General features: G+C 47.2%; 1 protein-coding gene across 5 annotated transcripts in view; it reads left to right on the forward strand.

Moving 5' to 3' along the window:
- Positions 1–18,589, forward strand: part of NEK10 (NIMA related kinase 10) — a 514,569-nt gene that overhangs the window by 169,551 nt on the left and 326,429 nt on the right. For all 5 annotated transcript variants that reach the window (XM_033930152.1, XM_033930153.1, XM_033930155.1 and 2 more), the window contains exon 14: positions 3,996–4,057. In XM_033930152.1, the coding sequence (XP_033786043.1) occupies positions 3,996–4,057 (62 nt within the window). The remainder of the gene's footprint in view (positions 1–3,995; positions 4,058–18,589) is intronic.

Raw genomic sequence — 18,589 nt, forward strand, 5'->3', positions numbered from 1 at the left:
TCGTTCTCCCTCCCTACCATGTCCCGAGTTCGTGCCCATTCCCCTCACTGCCTTCCAAGCCTTTGTCCTTCCTGCTGCGCTGGACACTGACTTCCTCCCTCCCTGTTGCGCTGATGAAGCCTGCCTACCCTCCGCCAATTCCTCCTCCTCTGGCCCAGATCCGCCGCCACTCAAAGAAGGGAAGGGAAGGGCCAGCGTGCAGCGATTGCACGTTGCCGGCCCACAAGCCTTCTCTCGACTTCAGAACTGACCCAATTTTGGGTGGGAAAAAAGTGTGTCTTATGAAACAAAAAATACGGTACTTCAAGCTAAGTACCCCCAACCACAAACCTCCCAAGCTTCGCCCTAAACCCATCCAAGCTGTGCCCCAGATCCTGCCACCTTTACTAATTGTATTGCAATTTTTTTCCTTTCATTTTTCATATACGCACAATACACACAGCAGATATAAATTCTCACAACTGACACATTTTGATCACTAAATTGAAAATAAAATCATTTTTCCTACTTTTGTTGTCTGGTGATTTAATTAGTTTCTGGTTGGACTTCCTCCTAACTGTGCATCCAACATTTCTTTCACAATCCAGCCACATCCCCTTTGCGTCTAGGTCTCTATCTCTTTTCCCTCTGCTTACCCTCCCTAGATCCAGTGGCAGTTATCCTTTGTACCTACCACCACCTTTGTTCCAGATATCCCTCTCTCTCCCTCCTCTGTTATGATCTTCCATCTCTCTGTTCTCTCCCAGGGTCTCTCCCACTCTGACTGCACCTCCCATAGTCCATCATCTGCCTCCTGTCTTTCCCTTTTGGTCCTGTCTTTCTTCTGTTTACAAACCCCCCACCCGCCCCCTCCCCGCTCTACCATTTGCTCTACTTTCTTCCAGGTCTTTCTCTGCTTCTCTCTTTCTCTTCCTCCCTCCCTGGTCAAGAATCTTTCCACCTCTCTGCAGTCTCACTCTCTCTCTTCCCTCTATACACCCCCAAGTCCAACGTCTGCCTCCCTCTCTGCTGCCTCCCTTTTGTTTCAGGTTTCTCACTCTCTCTATTTCCCTTCTGCTAACATTTTGAGTCCTCCCACTTTTGATCCAGGTCTTTCTGTCTCTCTCACTCTCTTTGTCTTCCCCCTCTCCAGGGCCTGGCATCTCTCTCTCCTCGGTTCAGGGTGTTTCCCCTCTCTACCTCCTCTAGTCCAGCATCTGTCCTGCCTTTCCCTGTCTTCAGGTCTATTTTCCCGCCCCTCCTCAAGGTCCTTTTCTGTCTCTCTATTCCCTGCCCGCCCCTCCTCAAGGTCCTTTTCTGTCTCTCTCTCTCTCTACCCCCCTGGTGTCCCGATCCAGCGTCCTGCCGGGGCTCTTGTGATGGGCGGGGCCTTACTTATGCTGCTTTCTGCAACCAGCGAGAGAGGTCATTTTTTACGGTCCACTGCTAAACTAATTACGGCAGCCTGCAGAGCCGTTGGCCTCCAAACCACGTTCCCTCTGCCACGGTCTCGTCCCTCCTCTGACATCAGGGGTGAGACCGCTGCAGAGGAAACATGTGTGGAGACTGACAGCAGCCTGCTAGGTTCGCTCTGCAGACTGCTGTAATTAGCTTGTTGTTCCTTGAAAGCGGCAGTGCTTTTAAAGGTGAGACTAGGAGGGAAGAGCAGGAGCAGGAGAGCGGAGTGAGAGCCAGGCCGCAGTGAGAGCTGTTTTGGGCCGCATGTTGTGCAGGGCTGAGTTTCCAGAAGGCCAGTGAAAGCAGGTTGCAGTAGGAGAGAGGTGATGAGGGTCTTAGCAATGCCTTCAGAAAGGAAGGGTCAGATTTTAGCAATGTGGTAGAAAATGATGGGTTTTGGCAGTCTGTTGAATTTGAGAAGGAGAGAGATGAGTCAAACAAAGATCACCCTGAGTTTGCAAGCCAACAGGACAGTGAGGAAGAGGGCATTGTCTATAGAAATAGAGAAAGGGGGGAGAGGAGAGGTGGGTTTAGGAGGAAAGATAAGGAGCACTAAACTCACCATGCGTCTAACAATCATCGCTAAACCAGTAGAACCGGTTTAGTGTTGATGTAATTTAACTAACTGAAGTACACAATGGCTCACCGCAGACTTTTCCATGCATTGATTGCAGCCTCTGACTCTGCTATGCAAATGACCTCATTAGTATTAAAATAAGGTCATTGATATTAAAATGAGCACTCCAGTCGATGCCCCGATCCCCTGGCACCCCACCCCAATATTTCCCTTACATCCCCATACCTTCAACGACAATTTGGCAGGAGGGATGCCCACTCCTCTCACCGGCAGGCCTGCCTTTTCTTTATGGTGGGCCATCCCCTTCCTGGTGCATCCTGGCATGCACTGGGAGGGGCCTAAGGCTCTGATTAGCCCATATAGGCCAGGTAGGAGGGGCCTGTGGCAGCTGGGCCAATCATAGCCTTAGGCCCCTCCCATTGCATCCCAGGATGCACCAGGAAGGCCTGCCATTATGAACAGGTGGGCCTGCCAGCAGGAGTGGGCATCCCTCTCACTGGATTGTCATTGATGGTATAGGGTTGTAGGGGGGTGTCAGGATGGTGTGTCAGGGGTTCGGGAAGTGTCATGGTGGGGTGCCGCGGGTTCAGGGGTGTCACAGTGGGGTGTCAGGGGTTCAGGGGTGCCGCAGCTTGGGGTGGGGTATAAGGGTTCGGTGGGGCTCAGCAGCAGGAAGGAGTGGGCATCCCTCCAGCCAATTTATCTATCAAAGGTACAGAGGGGCGTGGGGGAATGTCAGGAGTATATGGGGATGTCGGAGGGTGGGGATGTTGGGAGATGTTGGGGGGAGGGGTGTAGTGCAGGGGCTCTCTGTGGAGGAGGCTCGGGGATTGGTGTCTTTGAGGGAATGAGTGAGAGAGGAATCGACCTGCCAGTTCAGATGATTCTGGCAGTGGAAATCCCCATCAGCTGAGCTGGCAGGAATCCCCGACACTGGCTCAGCTGATAGGGATTCCCCTGCCACAATCAGCTGATGGAAAGCCTGGCTTTTTTTTCCCTCCAGGGGAGGGGGTTGTGACCACTGGGGGAGTACAGGGAGGGGGGGAGGGTCATGTCTTAAACCCTGCGGTGGTCATCTTGTCAGTTTGATCATCTTTGGAACCCTTAGACACATGCAAAACGGGTCTAAGTAAGTTCTTCCTTGAATGTCCTGAGAAAGTTTTGATTATTGCTGCAGGACGTTCAGGTTTAAGCCTGCCCATAACACACCTCCCAACATGCCCCTTTGATCTCTGGATGCACAGCGGCTTAGAAGTGATGCTGGACATCCAGAAAGTCAATTTTGATTATTGACACTTGGATGTCCTGGCTATTAATATGTTCAAATGCTGACTTAGGCTGCTTTTTAGATATTTAATTGTTTTGATTATGAGCCTAATTGTATTTCTGTCTCAATCTACTATAAACCTGCCTTCATTCATAAGCTCCTCATCCCCCATGATCCTTCGAGAACCTTAAGATCTGCATCTCAGCACCTTCTTCATATACTATCTTTAAAAATTATTAGTACTCGTAGGGCATCTTCATTTGCAATCACAGCCCCTTCAATCTGGAACTCTTTACCTCCATACATTAGGGCTGAACAAAATTTAGATAAGTTTAAGGGAAATCTTAAATTTTTCCTACTCAAAGACGCATTTGAATGCTAAATGATCTCAGGGTCTGCCTTAGCTGACAATCAAATGATTCCTTTCTTTTATAAACATGATCTTCCACACCTCCCCTCTGTTTTTTTTACCTTATTTGTCTCTTTTCTATTAAATTGTATTTCCCTCACTTTCCTCTTGTGAAGTATGTCATGCCCCCCCCATTTTAAGTACGTTGTGTGTGCCCCCCCCTTTTTATTGTAAAACGCTTAGAATTTATGATGTGTTTCATAAAATTTTTATTAAACTTGAAACTTGAGTAAATATTGTAATGATACATTTTGCTTTTGCATATCTGTGCTGTAAACCTTCATATTTATACTTTTTTCTTTTAGCCTGCTGTGCTGCTCTGACTGAGCTTGTGCTCAATGACACAAATGCTTCCCAAGTAGTTCAGGTATAATATGATAGATATTGTTTGTGTGGATACTATATTGCATTTTTGTTGGGTTTAGAAACTCAATAAAGTTTTAAAAAATAAAATAAAAAAATATAGTTGATCCTCTGAGTGAATACCTGCATATATTTTTTTATTCTCCCTGTCCAACTGGATAAACAGTGACATGTTTTTAAAATTAAGCTTTTGATAGCTCATAAAGGGCCTGAGTGATTTAAGACTTCTGTCCTTTCTGTATCTATGGGAAAAAAGCTTAAAAAAGCAGGAACAAAGTAACATAAATGATTTAAAATTTAAATTTAAAACTGATGGAGGCAAAATAGTTTATTTACTCCCTCCTTTACAAAGCCACGCTAGCGTTTTTAGTGTTCTATTAGCATCGCAAATGTTACCGCAGCAGCCAGCATTAAAACCGCTAGCATGGCTTTGTAAAGGAGGGGGTTAATGCAGATGACAGGTAAGTCAATCAGCAAAATTAAGAAACCTCTTTTTCTCCTACTTAGTCACTATTCATAAAACAGGACTTTATTGTGCTGATTCCTATCAAAATCCCATTCCGGCATCCCACAGAAGTTTGGGGAAATAGGGCTAGATTCACTACGGTAAACCTTCTGATCCTGTACCGACGATTCACTAAATTGCTGCCCAATCAATTTCCTCCCCGATCTGATCCACCCATGCAAATTAGTAAAACCCTATGCAAAATAGCCAAGCGATTGATTCACTAACAATTGCTTGCCTATTTTGAATCGGGTTTTACTATTGCCAAACCCGACTGCTGCAAACCTGTTGGTAACTGTGTTACCAACAGGTCTGCCAATCACTCCCTCCTGCTCCTATGCCTCCAGTGACGCGTCTGCCTGCCAGGGCCTTAGGCCCCGCCCCGGTGCATCATGTGATGCACAGGGAGGGGCCTAAAGCCTTGATTGGATCAGGCGCCTCGGGCTCAGATACCTCAATTTTATTAAATAAATATAACAAAGATAACAAAAATAAGATTAAAAAAAAAATGAGGCCTATGAATCCAACAATAATTGGGGAAAGCATGTAGAGTATGGCTCATGGAATTCTTTCTAACCTATCTAAGTATAAATGCATATGTGCATGTGTGTTGGGAGGGAGCAGGTGGTGGTAGTGATTGCGGTGGCAGCAAAAGAGATGAACAGAATGCTGGGAATGATTAAGAAGGGGATCACAAACAGATCGGAGAATGTTATCATGCCGCTGTAGCAGGCCATGGTACGCCCCCACCTGGAGTACTGTGTCCAGCACTGGTTGACGTACATGAAGAAGGACATAGTGCTCCTCGAAAGGGTCAAGAGAAGAGCAACTAAAATGGTTAAGGGGCTGGAGAAGTTACCATACAGTGAGAGATTAGAGAAACTGGGCCTCTTCTCCCTTGAAAAGAGGGGACATGATCGAAACATTCAAGATAATGAAGGGAATAGACTTAGTAGATAAAGACAGGTTGTTCACCCTCTTCAAGGTAGGGAGAACGAGAGGGCACTCTCTAAAGTTAAAAGGGGTTAGATTCCATACAATCGTAAGGAAGTTCTTCTTCACTCAGAGAGTGGTAGAAATCTGGAATGTTCTTCTGGAGGCTGTTATAGGGGAAAACACCCTCCAGGGATTCAAGACAAAGTTAGACACGTTCCTGCTGAACCAGAACGTATGCAGGTAAGGCTAGACTTGGGGCACTGGTGTTTGACCTAAGGGCCGCCGCAGGAGCAGACTGCTGGGCACAATGGACCACTGGTCTGACCCAGCAGCGGCAATTCTTATGTTCTTATGATATGTGTGTTTGTATATTCATGCTTGTATGTCTCTGTGAGCTTTCTTTGTGTCTGTGATCATAAACCATCAGCAAAAGAGATGAAAGTAGATGGCAGTTGGAAATGTGCAATTCCGTAATTACTGTGTTACAGTGGATCAGTAAATGCATACTGCAGCTGTTTTAACTGCTTTTCCCTGGAAATGTATTGGGGATTTTTTTTTTTGAGGGTTTATTTCTGTTTTACCCCAGAAACTTTCTGCAGATGACTTTCTTGCTTCCCTGTGACTAGAGCTGCATTCTAGTCTTTCACCTCCACCACCTTCCCATTGGCTGGATTCTATCTACTGTCTCAGTTGCTAGCTACAGTGGAAGCAAGAAGGGCAGAATCACCCACATGGGGGTGAGGGGAAACTAGAGAACTACAGATAGAGGTTTTAAACTCAGAAAAAGGTCATCATATTACCCATCCTTCTACCTTCTGGGCATTAATGTAAAGTTCTGTTGACTTTGTTTATTTATAACCTGCTTTTTACAGAGCGGCTCACAATTTAAACATGCACTATACAAATCATACACATTTAAAACATAAATAGACAAGCGACCAGTGCTTATACCTATACATAGAAACATAGAAATATAGAAATAGACGGCAGATAAGGGCCACAGCCCATCTAGTCTGCCCACCCCAATGACCCTCCCCTACCTTTCTCTGTGAATAGATCCCACGTGTCTATCCCATTTGGCCTTAAAATCAGGCACGCTGCTGGCCTCAATAACCTGAAGTGGAAGACTATTCCAGCGATCAACCATCCTTTCAGTGAAAAAGAATTTCCTGGTGTCCCCGTGCAGTTTCCCGCCCCTGATTTTCCACGGATGCTCCCTTGTTGCCGCGGGACCCTTGAAAAAGAAGATATCTTCTTCCACCTCGATGCGGCCAGTGAGATACTTGAATGTCTCGATCATGTCACCTCTCTCTCTACGTTCCTCGAGTGAGTACAGCTGCAACTTATCCAGCCGTTCCTCGTACAGGAGATCCTTGAGTCCCGAGACCATCCGGGTGGCCATTCTCTGGACCGACTCCAGTCTCAGCACATCCTTACGGTAATGCGGCCTCCAGAATTGCACACACTATTCCAGGTGGGGCCTCACCATGGATCTATACAATGGCATAATGACTTCAGGCTTACGGCTGATGAAACTCCTGCGTATGCAACCTATGATTTGCCTTGCCTTGGATGAAGCTTGCTCCACTTGATTGGCAGTCTTCATGTTCTCACTTCATGTTCTGCTTCAGTTCTTGTTAGGATCTTGCCATTAAGGGTGTAAGTCTTGCATGGATTTTGGCTGCCCAGGTGCATGACTTTGCATTTTTTGGCATTGAAGCTGAGTTGCCAGGACCTAGACCAGCGCTCACTGTTCTGCCATGTGCTCAGGACTGTTCTACCATGTGCTCAAGACTAGGCACAGCTCCTACAGTCTCCCTTCGGCTGGCCTTGCACTGTAGACTCTCTGCCGTTGGCTCGTCCCCTTTTATGGGGGGAGTTTGGCAGGTGACGTTGGGGGGGGGCAGAGTTAGCTCTCACCTCTTCTCCTGCTAGCACCGCCTTCTCTGCTTCTCTCTCCGCTTCTTCAATTCCATATTTCATATTACAAAACAGGTGTCTCTTCAATAACTTCTTAAAAACATCACCCTGCTATCGTGTATATATATATATATATATATATAGGCACACGATTCCATTTCTGCGGGCCAATGCACAAAAATGTGCTTGTTCATGTAATGTTCAATCTCAAATATCTAACCGGGGGAGAAAACAATTCTGCACAATGGACAGAGTGCTGCTTTGGTAACGGAATATAAAACTGAATAGTGGTCATCAGACTTGCTGATGCTTGGCCATGCATACACAAATAAACCGCAAAAAACAGGTAGGAATGGAGGGAAATATAATACAAAAATTCTTTTTTTAAAAAAATTTTTATTTATTCATTTTTATTTTTTTTTTGTTTGAAATAATATTTATTAAACAGAATAGCACTGAACAGCCACAAAAAACAGTACAATACAGACATGGCAAGGAATGAGTAAAACAGCATATCAACCAGGGGAGCTCCTCCCCAAAAGAGGGGAAGACAGACCCCACTAGGCCCCGAAAGGGCAAATCAAAAACCATTCCGGCTCAGTCTGCATAAGAAAGAAGCACAGAGTGAAGTCAAGCTGAGCAGTACAATTCAACATTTTTGCAATAAACAGATCCCCCAAGATAAGCACAAGAAAGAAAACCCCTAACATCCAACCAGCTCACATACACCACAACATCCGTACCCCATTTATACCGATCCGCACACTCACACACCAGCTACCATCCAATCGAACGAAGAAACAGACAATCCCCCCCCCTCCCAGTCCAGTGGAAGTGAATAGGGACAAGGCACTCATCCAGTCACAGAGAGCCAACCTCCAATATGGTAGCATCCCATAGAGAGCGATACAGGCGCCGGGACGCCGACATCGGCTCCGGACAAGCGCGAAGCTCCCATCGAGCCACCTCGAGTAAGGAGCGCTTCCATCCCAGCACCTCAGGCGCGCTGATATCCATCCAAAGATGAAGCACACCACGCTTGGCCACCAGCAGAGCAGTGTACAAAAAGCGCCAGCGTTCCAATCTTAGGCCCTGGTCTAACACCTCCCCCTCGCACCCCAGTAGAATAAGTAAATATGATCACTGAAAAGGCAGTTGCACAACCCGAGCCAAGAAATCCAACACCCCATTCCAGTAAGTTTCCAGCTGCGGACATTCCAGTAACATGTGTACAAGGGTGCCACGCATATGCTGACATTTAACACAGATATCTGTTCCCCAAAGGCCCGCCCTCCTGCCCCGTACCCTAGTAAAATATGTGCGGTGTAGTATTTTGAATTGTATTTCCTGGAGGGTGACATTCCGTGCCCCTCTGGGGATGCTGGAAAAACAAGCCACCAACATCTCAACCCCGACCGGCTCCCCCAGCTCCTCAGTCCATTGGGAAGCTAAACCAAGGAGCCGAGCGTCCGGTCGTTCTGCCCGGGCCATCCTATACCAAGTGGAGAGAGAATTCGAAGAGGCAGGGAGAGAGAGAAAGATGTGGTCAACTTTCAGGAAACGATAGCCAGTTGGGGCGCACCTCCGAGAGGCCTCATAAAAGTGACGCAGCTGTAAATAAGCAAAGAAAGGCATATCAGGGAGAGACCAGTGACGACGGAGGTCAGCAAGGGGAGGGAAAGTCCCATCCGCGGAGGGCGAAGAAGTAACGTGCCCTAAGCAGAAACACGAGCCAAAGCTGGCCTCCAGGCCACGCGCTCCACCGACACCCGGCGGGAACGCAGGGTTACCCCGAACAAATTGAAAAGCCCAGTGGTCCCGCGCTCCCCCCCTATCCGGTGTCGCCACCAGAGCAGCGCACGCCGCAGCGGATCCACCCAAAGAGAATTACAACCCGTCCTGAGGCGCCGCCACCTAGGGACATCAAGACAAGCCAGCGCACAGTGCGGAGCCACCCAAGAATCGAACAGGCCCGGAGGAGCAAAGCGAGAACCTAGCGTGTAAAGTTCATGCACCCAGCGCATCAGGGCCGCCACATTATATAACCGGAGATCCAGAAGTGTTAAACCACCTCGGTCTCTGCTCTGTGTGAGTCTCCAAAACCCAACGCGGGCCCTCCGGTTCCGCCAGATAAAGGAACCCACAAAGGACTGGTAGGCCCTCTCCTCGGCCGCCTGCAGCCACAGGGGAATCATCTGTAAAGGATAAAGAATCTTGGGCAACAGAACCATTTTCACTAAGGCAATACGACCAAAGAGCGACAGAGGGAGGTCCCCCCATCGATGACAAGCATCCCGGAGCTGAGCAAGACGATTCACAATGTTGCTCCGATAAACCACGGCCCAGTCAGCGCTAAGGAAGATCCCTAGGTATTTAAGCTCCCCCACCGCTCATCTAAAAGGGAAAGTGGGCAGAGCTCGCGATGCACAAGGCGAAGTGACAGGGAGCGCCTCAGACTTACTGAAATTTATACACAGTCCGGAAAAAGCCCCGAAAGAGTCAATAAAGGAAGATATGCAAGGGATAGAAACCCGGGCATTGCCGACAAAGAGCAGCATATCATCCGCAAACATGGTGATCTTACATAGCTCTGCCCCCACTTGGATGCCCTCTATTCCCGGAGCGTCTCGGATCTTAGCCGCCAGCGGTTCAAGCGAAAGTATAAATAGCAACGGCGACAAAGGACACCCCTGCTGAGTCCCTCTCCACAGAGGAAAAGGAGCCGTGCGCTGACGATTTATAAGGAGTTGAGCGGTAGGAGCCGTATACAAACGGACCACCCATTCAAGGAAGGAGCCGGTAATGCCAAAGCGCCGCAAGACCCAGAAAAGGTAAGGCCAAACGACCTTCTCAAAGGCTTTCTCGGCATCTAAGCTAGCCAACAAATCGTCCCCAGAGCGTCCCCTGCCCTCCCTCAGAGCCACCAGTGCCTTGAGAATGTTAGCCGAGGAAAAACGACCAGGCACAAAACCCACCTGGTTAGGATGTACAAGCAAAGGGACAACCTGAGCCAAACGCTTAGCCAGAATAGCCGTAAGAAGTTTCATATCTTGGTTAAGCAGAGATATGAGTCTATAAGAGCCCACCAGCATGGGATCCTTGCCCGGTTTAGGAAGCACCACGACGTGAGCATGGTTCTGCTCTGGAAGAATTCTATCCGAGGCCTGCATATCACCAAACATGGCACATAAGGCAGGGCCCACATGATGATGTAAAATCTTATAAAACTCGGGCCCCATGCCATCCGGTCCTGCAGCCTTGGCGTGTTTCAAATGTCCGATGGCCGTGGAAATCTCCCGACAAGTAATAGGGGCATTAAGTAGTTTGCGGTGCTCCTCCGAGACATATGGAAGATTCAAGTCTCGAAAGAAAAGGTCCCGAGCTTCAGTATCATACACGCCCGCGCTATAGAGGTCGCTATAAAAACGTACAAATTGGGACTGGATAGCCGTCTCCGTCCTATGCAACACATTGGAGGAGTCCCGAATATGAGAAATGCGCGCTGCACGGCGGAATGGTCGAACCAGGTTGGCCAGGAGCTTCCCCGCCCGATTGCCCCACCTATATAGTTGAAACTTGTAAACATCTAGATGAGTTAAAGCCCACGCAGAGAGAATGGCGTCAATTTGTTTACGCAAACGGAGGTACGACTGTCGAGCTTCCTCAGAACTGTGCCGCAAGTGATATAACCGGCATTCCCTCATTTGTTTTGCCAGCAACGTAAGTTCAGCATCCCGTAGCTTACGCTTACGAATAGAGTAGGCTATAACACACCCACGGAGATAGGCCTTCGCTGCTTCCCAAAACACGGTATCCGAGACCTCGGTCCCCTCATTCGTCTGCTTATACTTAGACCATTCCTCGATAAGATAGGCGTGAAATTCCTCATCTAAATACAAGGAGGGGTTAAAGCGCCAAATGCGATCAACTGGGGAACCGCTCCCCCACTTGAGAGACAATGTCACAGCATCATGATCACTAAAAGGAACATCCAATATGTGGGTACGCACCGTCCGCCCAATGGAACGAGAGGGGAGTAAAAAATAATCCAGATGGGAGTGACAGTGATGGACCCCTGAAAAAAAGGTGAAATCCACCTCCCCAGGGTGGTAAACCCTCCACACATCCTGGAGGTCCAACTCTCCCATCAGGAAATTCACCCCCCTAAGCTCATTATCCGCCGCCACTGGTCTTGGGGGCTTACAATCAATGGAAGGATCGCTAGTGATGTTAAAATCCCCGCCCACCAGGAGTTCATAATTCGGTAACGCTATCAAGTGGGCCAAGAAAGTAGAGAAGAAAGAGGGAGTGTAGACATTAGGAGCGTAAACATTGCAGAGCACCACAGGTCTATCATTCAAAGTCCCCACCCAGATGACAAAGCGGCCCTGTGGGTCCCGGATGACCCTGTGGGTGACCACAGCCACCGCCTTATGTATGAGAATAGCCACCCCCCTCTGCCTGGACGAGTAAGAGGATGCCACCACTTCCCCCACCCAGTCACGCTGCATCTTCTGATGTTCGCAGGCCGTGAGATGAGTCTCCTGTAGAAAAGCCACAGAGACTTTTTCCTTTTTCAAAAACGACAAGACCTTGGTGCGCTTCACAGGAGAGTTGATGCCTGCCACATTCAATGTGAGACACACCAAGTCAGCCATAGCCATGGGAAGTACCCAGCATCAATGCCCAGTCCCAACGAAGCATCACACGATCCCTGAAGGCCTCCCAGCCGGACCCCCAAGAACCATCAATAGGGCCCCTAACCCTCCACTGAACTAGAGAACCTCCCCTCTGCAGCCATACCCCCCCTCCCCATTCCAGATCCACACCACTCAAACATCCACACCCAAGCACACCCCACACAAACAATCCACATCCCACTAGAGAAACAATACCCCACCCGTTCAGCCTCCCGCCCCTCCCTCCCATACCCAACCAGCAACCCCTCCATCCCCTCCCCCCCCACAGTAAAAACATAATACTGAAAGCCCCCCAACCCCCTCACGCAAAAAGACCCTAAAAGCCTCAAACACCCCCCTACCCCCAACAGTAAACCTCCCAGCACAAACACACCCAAGGGCAACAGAATCGTCATTTGTCCAAAAAATCAAACAAGGGGCATAGGACAAATTACCAGACACCCAAAGTTCAAGATCGTGATGATCATAAAGGGCAAAAAAGAAAACATTGTCAAAGTCCAGGGACCCGGGTAGGGAGGTCCTATAAAGGTGTCAAAGCAGAGAGAACAGCAGGTATAACAGGATAGTACTCCTGCAAACTCCCCCCCCCAAATAAAGGGCCAGGAACACCTTCCCGGTAGACAGGGAGGCAGCCCATATCCCAGGCCTAAGCATAGTCATCCTCCAAAAACAGCAAGCAGGAGAGCCATGGAACTAACAAAAAATGCACGGCTGGCCCCAGAGCCCTAGAGCCCCCATAACAAGGAAACAAGGGGCATATGCGCAGGACTGTCCAGCCCCCGGTCCAGTCCTGTGGTCTCCAGGGAGTCAAAATCTGAAGAGAGTCTTGAGGAAATCAAAGCGGATCTTCCTAGGGCACCGGAGGTACAGGCGCCAGAGATCTTATATAGGCCTGTAGCGCCTCCACGTTCTCGCAAGTCTTCGGTCCCCCGGCCTCAAAGACCCGGACCCGTGCAGGATATTGCACCACGAAGCGGAGGCCTCTGTTGCGGAGCTCGGTGCAATAAGGCGCCAGGGCGCGCCGGCGAGCAGCCACTTCGGCGGAGTAGTCGTTGAAGAGCAGGATCTTAACGCCCGCGTGCTCCAGCGCACCCTTTTTTCTATATAGAGCCATGACCTGGGCCTTGTCAGCAAAGTTCAAGTACCTGGCAATAACAGGTCGAGGCCTGCCCGTGCCCTCCCGACGCGGACCCAGGCAATGCACCCTCTCCACCAAGGTGCGCGACCCATCCGGGGTAAAGCCCACCGCTCCATGCAGCCACATTTCCACCAACTCACGGAGCTCAGCATCTCGGATGGTTTCCGCCAGGCCTACCAGGCGAATATTGTTGCGGCGGCCGCGGTTCTCCTGGTCCTCAAGCCGCTCGTGGAGGGTCGCGCACTGAGCTTGCAGGGCCTGAACTTGCATCTCCAGCGTCCCAGTACGATCCTCCTGGGCAGCTATGCGGGACTCCGCGGTCTGTAGGCGCTGACTATGCCGCTCCAGGCAATCCCGAACATCCTCCACTGTTGCCTGGAGCTTAGTGAGCCTTTCGTCAATCGCCGCAGAGATAGTCTGGGTCAGCTCCTTGACCGCGTCGTCTTGGAGCAGCACTCTCGGCGGGGTCGCAGTTCCAGACGCCATCTTGAGAGCCCCGTGCACACGCTGAGCCCGAGTCGGCCGCGGGGTCTTAATGGGCATAACTTGCCTGAAAGCTGCTGCAGAGAGCCGCCGACGCAGCCGCTAGCTCCCCACAGCGTTCCTCTCCACCCTACACCAAAGAAGATTGGAAGGCAAGGCAGGATGGCTATAAATAGCGAGAATTAGAGCGCGAGAGAGTCGGAGCACGAGCAGGGAGCCGCCGCTCAGCTCAACGTCATCATGTGACCCCCCTATTTATTCATTTTTGAATTCTTACAACAAGTGAATTAAACATATTATAATCAATTATCATATGGCACTTGTATTTACAAACAACTCCTCTTATAATATAGAATAAATCCCCCCCTTTGTCAGTATTCCTATTTCCATATGATATACATTCCCCATCCCACCCCTATATATCTACTACCCATGTGCTAAGATATCTGATCATTAGAATAATTAGTCAATGGTTCCCAAATTTTTTTAAAATTATGAAGATTCCCTTGTTGTAACGCTAACACCTTTTCCATTTTATATATATGACAAACTGAGTTCCACCAAAATGTATAATTTAATTTAGTATAATCCTTCCAATTTTGAGTAATTTGTTGCATGGCGACCCCTGTTAATATTATTAATAACTTGTTATTATTCGCAGAAATCGGACTCTGAGTTCTCATTGCTGTACCAAATAATATAGTGTCATATGTGAGTCCTACATGGTTTTCTAATAATTTATTAATTTGGGGCCAAATACAAAAATTCAAAAATATCACTCCAAAACAAAAGCACCACACATAGAAACATAGAAATAGACGGCAGATAAGGGCCCACGGCCCATCTAGTCTGCCCACCTTAATGTCCCTCCCCTACCTTTGCCCTGTGAATAGATCCCATGTGCCGATCCCATTTGGCCTTAAAATCAGGCACGCTGCTGGCCTCAATCACCTGTAGTGGAAGACTATTCCAGCGATCAACCACTCTTTCAGTGAAAAAGAATTTCCTGGTGTCACCTCATAGTTTCCCGCCCCTGATTTTCAAGACCAAGAAAGCTAGCTTATTACTTAAGCAAAAGAAAAGCCTCAGACAAATAGAGAGGTGTACCCACACTCTTCCACCAAAGCATTATAGGCAAAAAAACTTTTGCACAAGTTTAAAGTTAGCAGATGGGAACAAAAAAAACAGCCTAGATTGAACACAAACAGGCCAGGCCGATGATCGTTTTGTGGCCGATAACCACTGCTTCAGGGCTATCAGTATGCAGTACAATTTTTTCAGGAGGGGGAACACAGGGGAACATCCAGAAACCCTCAAAATCCTACTTTTCAAACCTCCCCCTATGTCCCTCACAGGCTGACAGTCTGTGTACTCACTGTGACCTGAGAGAAGCTGTGCAGCAACTTGCATTCAGCTCTCTTACAGTATCTGGATAAGAAATTTCACTGCCACAATGCTGGAAATGGTTCTGGAAAACTGATCTTCGGGCTGCCAGTCAGACTCCTATGTATGACTACACCTCCACCCTTGCGGACCATCATATGCACACCAGGGCCTGCAGAAGCGCAATGATGCATCTGGCACCCTGCGATACCCTACTGAGCCTTATAAGGGTGCTTAACAGCCTGCGCTCGACCTCTGATTAACAGGAGGTGAGACCACCTCAGGGACAGCCCTGAGCTCCAGAGAAACTATGCAGACTGATTAAGGAAAGATTGGCAGTTTTTAAAGTGGACATGTGGACAAACAGAAGAGCCCCTTGCCTTGCAGTACAAACAAGTCAACAAGAAAAAGCAAGGGGGATGTCTTTTCAACCAATAAAATCTTTATTCAAAATAAACGAGTCCCAACAAGGATCCCTGTTTCGGCGTATCAAAAGACGCTTTCTTCAGGGGACACTATTTGAGAATAATAACATATAAAGCAAAATACATGTATATAGTGCTGACCTATAGAAGAACATATTGTTAAAATGTAAAACAAATAAAAACATATGAAAAAGGCCGGAAGGACAGTTGGAAGCATAAAGCAATGTATAGGATAAAAACAATGCATAACAAATAAAAACTGTTCAACATTGTACACATCATAGTTGAACTAAGCCTAGATAATACATATCATAAGAGACATAAACACAGATAAGTTAGGCAAAAAAATAAATAAATATATATATATATATATATAGTATTGCATAGAAACACGCATGAGCTTAACAATGAAGCACAGACAAATTAGACAATGAAGAACATATAATATTCAATGGATGCATGCATGTACATGACATTAAAGCATAAGAAATGCATAAACACACACAAAAAAAATAGCAACCCAAGGTGAAAGGAACAGTCCAGATATATGCAACCAATTATAAACAAACCAAATAACTGAAACTGAGTCTTAAAAACCATTAGAAACAGCATACTGACCAGTCTAAGGAAATATAATGAACATAAATATAAACAAAAATGTAATGAATGTAAGCACAGAAGATGATAGGAACATTATCGTGCCAAGAAAAACAGTCAATAAACCAAAAGAAATATGTAAAGAAAGAAAAGAAACTAATAATATAAAACCTATAAAAGAAAGTGGAAGGAGAAAAAAAGGACCCAGAGTCAAATGCAAGATTGAAAGGACAATATCAAAATGGAATGTGCAAAAGAAAACCAGACAAAGCAATGGTGCATTAACGTTAATCTTAAATCATGGAGGCTCAGCTGGAAAAGAAGTAAATTGACAATTCAGTAGAAGGGAGAAAATCAAAGTATGATACCTATGTTGTAAACAAATGTAGAAAAAACGGCAACAGGTGACCCTGTATATAAAAAAGAAAATGTATATTGCTTAACAAACAAGTCTTGCTTAAAAGAAAAATAAGGTGGGGCCTTGGAGGAGAAATAAAAAGCAAAAAATAAGGGCTTAAAGTAAACCAAGATTTGGGGACTTTGTGCAAAGTTACGAACCTAGAAGATTTATTTATTTGGGGACGGTGTTTTAAACTACTATTTGGGAAACAGCTGGACATAGGTAAGACGAGCGAGTTTAAATTTGCAGATGATACGAAGTTATTCAGAATAGTGAAGACACAGGGGGATTGCGAAGATCTGCAGCGTGACATAATCAGGCTCGAAGAATGGGCATCAACATGGCAGATGAGGTTTGACATTGATAAGTGTAAAGTGATGCATATAGGTAATAAAAATCTCATGCACAAATACAGGATGTTGGGGCGGTTCTTGAAGAGACCTCCCAGGAAAGAGACTTGGGAGTTCTGATAGACAAGTCGATGAAGCTGTCCACGCAATGTGCAGTGGCGGCGAAAAGGGCGAACAGAATGCTAGGAATGATAAAGAAGGGGATCACGATCAGATCAGAGAAGGTTATCATGCCACTGTACCGGGCCATGGTGCGCTCTCACCCAGGAGTACTGCGTCCAGCACTGGTTGCCGTACATGAAGAAGGACACGGTACTACTTGAAAGGGTCCAGAGAAGAGCGACTAAAATGGCTAAGGGGCTGGAGGAGTTGCCATACAGTGAAAGATTAGAGAAACTGGGCCTCTTCTCCCTCGAACAGAGGAGATTGCGAGGGGACATGATCAAAACATTCAAGGTACTGAAGGGAATAGACTTAGTAGATAAGGACAGGTTGTTTACTCTCTCCAAGGTAGGGAGAACGAGAGGGCACTCTCTAAAATTGAAAGGGGATAGATTCCGTACGAACATAAGGAAGTTCTTCACCCAGAGAGTGGTAGAAAACTGGAACATTCTTCCGGGGTCTGTCATAGGAGAAAACACCCTCCAGGGATTCAAGACAAAGTTAGACAAGTTCCTGCTGAACCAGAACGTACGTAGGTAGGGCTAGTCTCAGTTAGGGCGCTGGTCTTTGACCAGAGGGCCACCACATGAGTGGATTGATGGACACGATGGACCACTGGTCTGACCCAGCAGCGGCAATTCTTATGTTCATTGACAAACTAAGAAAGTTAATTGCATTTGATTTTTGAAGCTAGTATTTTTTAACTAAGGTCCTCTTCTATTAAGCTGCGCTAGCAGTTTCTAGCACGGGCAGCCGCGCTGAATGGCCTGTGCTGCTCCAGATGCTCATAGAGTTCCTATGGGCATCGGGAGCAGCGCAGGCCATTCAGCGTGGCTCTCTTCACTAAAAACTGCTAGTGCAGTTTAACAGAAGAAGGGGGTAAGTTTGGTGCAATATGAAGACAAAAGCAAAAAGAGAATATGAAGAGATGCTAGCCAGGGAAGCACGAAATTTCAAACCGTTCTTCAGATATGTTAAAGGGAAGCAACCAGATAGGGAGGAGGTGGGACCGCTGGATGACGGAGATAGGAAGGGAGTGGTGAAGGAGGAGAAAGAAGTGTTGGAAAGACTAAACATGTTCTTTTCATCAGTATTTACAAAAGAAGACACATCCAACATACCGGAATCTGAGCAAATCTTCAAAGGAGACCAAGCAGAAAAATTAACAACCATTGAAGTATGCCTTGAGGACATACACAGGCAGATAGAAAAATTAAAAACTGACAAATCACCGGACCCGGACGGAATCCACCCTAGGGTATTGAAAGAACTAAAGGAGGAAATAGCGGAACTACAACAGCAGGTTTGTAATCTATTCCTGAAAACAGGCCTGATCCCGGAGGATTGGAAGATAGCCAATGTTACACCCATCTTTAAAAAGGGATCGAGAGGTGACTACAGACAGGTATGTCTGACCTCGGTTCCGGGGAAAATGGCGGAAGTGCTGATAAAAGATAGCATCGAGGAGCATCTAGAGAGGCATAAACATATGAAAACAAGCCAACATGGCTTCTGCAAGGGAAGATCATGCCTGACG

This window comes from Geotrypetes seraphini, chromosome 2 (genome assembly GCF_902459505.1).
Source record: "Geotrypetes seraphini chromosome 2, aGeoSer1.1, whole genome shotgun sequence".
Classification (NCBI taxonomy): domain Eukaryota; kingdom Metazoa; phylum Chordata; class Amphibia; order Gymnophiona; family Dermophiidae; genus Geotrypetes; species Geotrypetes seraphini.